At 33.2% G+C, this 6,433-nt stretch overlaps 1 protein-coding gene across 1 annotated transcript; it reads left to right on the top strand.

Moving 5' to 3' along the window:
* The first annotated feature begins 2,472 nt into the window (after positions 1–2,472).
* LOC141616819 (uncharacterized) lies at positions 2,473–4,107 on the top strand. The gene has a single exon (XM_074433971.1). It carries the CDS (start codon positions 2,609–2,611, stop codon positions 3,986–3,988), a length of 1,380 nt encoding a protein of 459 aa, XP_074290072.1. The 5' UTR covers positions 2,473–2,608; the 3' UTR covers positions 3,989–4,107.
* The last annotated feature ends 2,326 nt before the right edge of the window (positions 4,108–6,433 follow it).

Genomic DNA, 6,433 nt, shown 5'->3' with positions numbered 1-6,433 from the left:
AAATAAGGCTAATAAAATATCGTCTTGGAATTACGTATGCAAATTTTCTACCATTTTCAAAATGGAGGTAAACTGTATTAGTTTAATTAATTGTCAAATTTTGTAATATCTGTATCTAAAATACCGTGCATTTGAACGGGAGCTACACTAGTTAACTTAATAATCGTGTATAAAGCCACCGTCGTAAACTATTGAGTAGGACGGATATAGTAATATTTATCATGACTCAAAAATCAAAATGATTCTTTCATATGATACGCCGTATTCAGAACAAACATAATTATTTTATCCTAGATTATGATTTATGATCCATTTTATTAGTAAATCGGCCCTTTGTATTACTCCTATCTTTGAATTTTGATACCATTTTTACTAACCTTCCCATCATTTTATTGTGAGATCCTCTCTCACGAAACATACTCGTATTTCAATACTCATGTGACTAATTAATTAACACTAATACTCTGCCTCCAGTAACTTACTTCTATATATTTTGGGATTTATCTACATATATGATATTCTCTCTGTTTTAGTGAATAATTTACACTTATTTTATTTTGTAAGGAGAAAATAAAACAAGTATAAATTATTGAGGAAATGAATTGAGTAAAATTATGGCATGCATACATTCAGATTATAGTATTTGTTTAAGGCAGTTTGTGTGAATTTGAGGTAACCAAAGACAAAGATTTGGCATTACTTTATTTGGGATGTAATACCAAGAGCTTGTGGACACAGATTAGCTTGTTCTTTAACCTTGTAGCAACATATATACGAGTAAGTTAATGCATTGATACTTGAGATGATTTGTGTGCATGCAATACGCTCTAACAAACCATTTTGTGATCATAAAATGTTGTATTGGTTTCTAAATGTTTCTTTACCAAGGAATTGTGCCTAATTTCATTCTTATTGTTTTTGTTTCTCATTTTTCCTTTTTTTTTGTGTGTTTTCTTGAATAATTTTCTGGCACAATTTTTTTTCCCAAGAAGTATACGGCCGTCTTGTTTTCCTATGTTTGGATCATTTTGATAGTCTATTCATATTTAAAGTTATTATTGTATGTTCTGCGTTAAAATTTATTAAGGTCTGTTTTTTTCAGTCAAATAGAAAAGGGTCTGAAGGACAAATACTAAAGGATTTATAATTGGTGAACTCGAAATGTTTATGAACATTTCACACATGATGGTGCAAGAAATGTGACTCTACTATAGAACAAACTTTTGTACTCCCTCCGTTCCGATCATTTGTTATCTATTTCTATTTTAGGGTGTATCAGTGGATTGTTATCTATTTCTACTTTTGGTAAGTTTTATATGTAAAAGGTAGTGTGCAAGTGGATGAAATAATATTCATATAAATTACATTTGAGAATCTTAAATAGTTCTCCACATACTACATACATAGTACTATATATGCTGCAAATTCTCTACTTATTACAAAGTCATGTTTATGTTTCCATAAGTTCATTTCGATTTTCTATTAGTTTTTTCGAATTATACAATTAGTACATATTATGGATTGCATATCTTTATAAAAGCATTTTTTTTCTATGAAGTTAATGATATACTCCCAAGTTTTGTGACAAAATAATTTTATTTGCTCACGTAAAAGAGAAATCGCCGTATCAAAAACACCGTATAATGAAACAAAGTTATGTAATTTTGTGAAGATGTCTAACCTCTTCCATCTTGTTATGAAGCCAAACAAGTAAAGGGTAAAAACTGTTTGAAAAGTGAAATTAAGACTGTAGAATCAACAAATTGACATAGATTCCAAATACAAAGTCTAAAATAAGTAGAGATGTTACTACAGTTAAATAAATTCAGGAGCTGTGGGTGTCTCAGAAAATGAAACATGTCCTCTCAACTCCAACTCATCTTTCTATCCAAGCCACACCTCTAAAAAAGCCTTGCTCCTATCTCCACCTTATTAGTCTTTTCCCACTCCTCTGCCTCTTTAAGCATCTAATTCTCAGAAAACTCAATTTCTTGGCCCTACCTCTCCATTTTCTGTCACATCACCTCCTATTCCCTGTTTTTTTTCTTTAAAAAAAAAATTAGTTTTAGAAGGGAGTTATAAGGATGGCGATCTTGTGACGTCTCACAACCCCTTTCTTTTAACATTATTTAAATAGCTATAATTGTCGCCATTACTTGTGACTGTTACAATGTTACAAGTAACAACTTGTGAAGTTTTGTGTAGGTGGACTTTAAAGTTAAGATCATCTCCTTTGTTTAAGGAAATAGAGAGATCCAGTTCCATGAGAGGTGTACATTTAATTCGGATGTAATCTAATATCTCTAAATTTATCGAGAAAATTAGTAGAATGATATGGTAGTAATAAATTGATGTTGAGAGAGGAAATCCCGAACATAGTCTGATTTTGATAGTATGAACTACTAACTTTACCAGTTAAACAAACTGAAATACGATACTTTAAGTCTTTTTTAAAAAAAATGACCCCATGTCCCCATGACATGTTTTATTTGCACAAATAAGTCACCTACTTATTTAGTCCCAACTTATTAGAACACCCCTTAAACCCTCTAGTCCTCTACACAACCAAAAAGAAAGAAGACCCTCAAAACAGTCACAAATCACAATAATGTTGTCTCTCCCTTTGTTGCTTGTTCTCCTGTTACTCACTACTTCACTATTCACTGTCATTCCTTGTGCTTCAATTCCTAACAATGCCAAGCAACAACACAAGCTACCATCTTCTCACAATAACATGCTTCCTTCTGAACTTAATACCCTTTTCAACATCATGGAAAACATGTCTAATGACAAAAATTGGAGAGTTTCTTACCCAAACCCTTGTACACCTGGCTCTTCTTGGCCTGGAATTGAGTGTAAATTTGGGAATGACAATCATTTTCATGTTACAAGACTTGATTTTGGAACTTACCCTAATCCAACTTGTAAATTTACTGCCTCTTTTCCCTCTGAAATCTTCAGTTTACCTTATTTACAGTCTGTTTTCTTCTACCAGTGTTTCACTCACTTCTCCACAAGAATCACCATCCCAATAATGTCATCCTCACCTTTAGAACAGCTCAGTTTACGGTCAAACCCGGCGTTAATCGGTAAAATTCCATCCCAAATTTCTACACTCAAGTCTCTTCAGGTTCTGACAATGTCTCAGAATAAACTAAGTGGGCAAATCCCAACTGGGATTTTCAGTTTAACCTCATTAATACACCTTGATTTGAGCTACAATGCTTTATCAGGGTCAATTCCTTTTCAAATAGGCAACCTTAAAAATCTACAAGGCCTTGATCTTAGCTATAATTCACTGTCAGGGCTCATTCCGACCGCAATTGGCCAACTGGGTTTGCTTCAGAAGCTTGATTTGAGCTCTAATTTGATATTTGGTGCAATACCCAATTCCATAGAGAACCTAAATTCCCTAAATTTTCTTGCTTTGAGCAATAATAAGCTAAAGGGCAACTTTCCTGATGGTTTGACCAAACTGGTTAACCTGCAGTACTTCATCATGGAAAATAACCCAATGCTGATGCCATTGCCTCCACAATTTGGTAAGTTGGTGAAATTACAAGAACTTAGGCTAGCCAATTCCGGCTACTCGGGGGCTGTACCGCCTTCGTTTTGCCAACTTGTGAACTTAACCACATTATCATTGCAAAACAACAGATTAACTGGTGAAATTCCTGCAGGATTAAGCTCCCTTAATCACATTTACCATCTTAATCTTAGCAGAAATTTCTTAGAAGGTGTTATACCTTTTAATACAAGTTTTATGAGAAGATTAGGAAGAAATTTGGATTTGAGTGAAAATCCAGGGTTGTGTTTGGATCCTAAGGAAGCAAATGAGTTGAAGAGTGAAAGTAGTTTTATTGCTTGTGGAAGTCACAAAAGTTACTCTTTTACTCAACCAAATACAAAGTCTCAAGCTCCATCTTTGCTCCATTATCCACTTTTTTCATTTCCTATTTTACTTCCAATTATCATGTATTTGATTTGATTCTCTGTATCGTTCCAATTTTATCAGATGTCCCCGAAGGGACGGTATTTGATTTGATTGTCTTTTCTAATGTATCTAATTAGGCCTTCAGAATTAAATTGTTTTATTTTTTTGTTTCATTTATTGGATTGATCATGTCATGTTATGTACTCCACTGTTAGACAATGTTTGCTAGATTTGGGAATCTAAATAGTTCTTTTTTGAAATGTTGATCATAGCCCAGGTGACCTACAATGCCTGAGTAACTTTGATCAACTGTACTACCATAGGTCCATGGCATGGAATTTATTTCTTTCTTTGGGTCATTTTAATAGGTGTTCTTTTTTTTTTTTTTTTAAATATACTACTCCCTCTATATCACACCAATGGTAACATGGACCTACTTTTTTCCTCACAAAAAATGGGTTCATGTTACCATTGGTGTGGTATGGAGGGAGTATATATTTATAAGGGAACATTTTAAAATTGTAAATCGTATTTGGTACAGTGTACATTATTACATTTAATATTTTATTTCTCACAAATCGTGTAAAAGACTATAATGATCAAATTAACACGTAAGAATGTAAAATGTTGATATTAAATGTTGACACTAAATCGTAAATAGTACTAGGTTTTTAGTTAAACACATGTTGAAAGTTAGATACTTTTCTATTAAGTAGCATTTAGCAATGAATCAAGAAACTTATAAGTACTATTCTTTTACCTTGGAATGTAAAACTAGCTCATTACTTCAATGAAAGATGTGTAGCTAACTAGTTATCTATCAAACTATCATCCAAACCTAACCTTGAAGAGTAAAATGACTCGTTACCTTATATCCTATCTAGTTTTAAGGTCGCAAGTTTTTAGACAAATGACGTTTTGCATTTCTAAATTTGCCTAATTTAAAGAGCTTTTTTTAGTTTGAAACGACAACATATTCTAAGATTTTTGGCTTTGTCATAGAGGTTAATATTGGTTGAAACTCACTTTTATTAATCAAACCTTGTACGTTAATCTTAAGCTAACAAGTCTAATCATAGATTCATAGGCTTATAATTTGTGGTACTAAAAAGCCTCTTCTTTTGGATTCAGTTTCAGCTCATTTTAGTTTAATTCAGCTTTATTCAGTTCAATTCAGCTTCATTCAATTTAGCTCATCGCTTCACAAATTAACTTGCATTTCAGTTCCGTTCAATTCAGCTCCATTAAATTCAGTTCTGTTCAGCTCTTTCGACCGAAAAGAAGAAGGGTTAAAACCATATAGTAAAAAGCAAAGCCTTGCTTAAATAATAAAATTAATGGATAATTAAGGCTATAAGACACAACGGTAAAGTGGATGAAATGAAAGAAAAAAGGGAAGAGGTGGGGGTTTTGGATTTTGGAATATGAATATGAGAGGGGCCATACGATTGCAAGAAGAAGCAGGAAACAAAGGTTACAGAAAGACTGAACATAACAAGGACATTTTGTATGGAATTAGTCTTGCTATAGACGGGTATATCCGTCTATTGCTATAGACGGGTCAAATACAATGAAAGTGGTGACATTTTTTACCTCCATTACCTCACTTGTTGTTTGTCCTATTACAAAAGTGGTATTGTATTTGGCCCGTCTTTCGTTATAGACGGATATTGTCCATCTATAATGAGAATTTGTGTTTTGTATCAAAGGTTATGGCTCCCACCTTTCTATTTCATCGTACCATTTCCCATCCCTCTTCTTTCGTGCTTCTCATTATTCATGTCTTTTCACATCCTACACAATAACTTTATCTTTTTTTTTCACTTTGTAACAAATGTCTCTTGATTAACTAAATGTTAGAGGGTTTGGATTGAAAAATTTGGAGGAAAAAGAAAGGGAGAAAGCATAGTTATTTAAAATCGAACGGGGAGAGATTTGGGGAGTTTCAATTTCTCTCCTACAAACCTAATCAAAATCTCTTTACAATAGACAAGATTTGGAGTGAAATTGTATCCCATAAAGAGTTAAAGGGATGGTTGAGGCCCAAGTATAATATTTATATCCTATTACGCCTCCTTACTCGAATGTCCATTGAGCTTGAAAAGTGGTTAGTGAACAAGCTCCCCCGTATCGTGTGCTCGAACTCGCGACCTTTGGTCACACTGACTCTGATAAATGAACCAACTCAACCAAAACCTTAAGGTGATGGTTGAGGGTCAAGTATAATATTTATATCCTATTACTCTCCCTATCCCTTCCCTCCTTCCCTTTCCCCTCCACTTTCAGTTCATGGACTATACATCTGAGGTACTACCTCTTATTGTTTATTTTCTGAGTTTTGTTTTAAAGTTTTTGAGTTCTACTTTAGTATAAAGTTTTTGAGCACATTTACTAAAACATTACACTAAAAAAATATAATATTGCTCAAAAACTATATTTATAAATGGTAATATGCTCAGAAAAAATGTGAATATGCTCAAAAACTACAAGGTCTGAGGT

Source organism: Silene latifolia, chromosome X, assembly GCF_048544455.1.
Source record: "Silene latifolia isolate original U9 population chromosome X, ASM4854445v1, whole genome shotgun sequence".
NCBI classification, from domain to species: domain Eukaryota; kingdom Viridiplantae; phylum Streptophyta; class Magnoliopsida; order Caryophyllales; family Caryophyllaceae; genus Silene; species Silene latifolia.
The sequence above is the reverse complement of the archived record's forward strand: the minus strand, read 5'-3'. Positions and strand labels throughout refer to the sequence as shown.

Coding starts and splice junctions, on each gene's coding strand:
- LOC141616819 (XM_074433971.1), top strand. CDS start 2,609: ATGTTGTCTCTCCCTTTGTTGCTTGTTCTCCTGTTACTCACTACTTCA.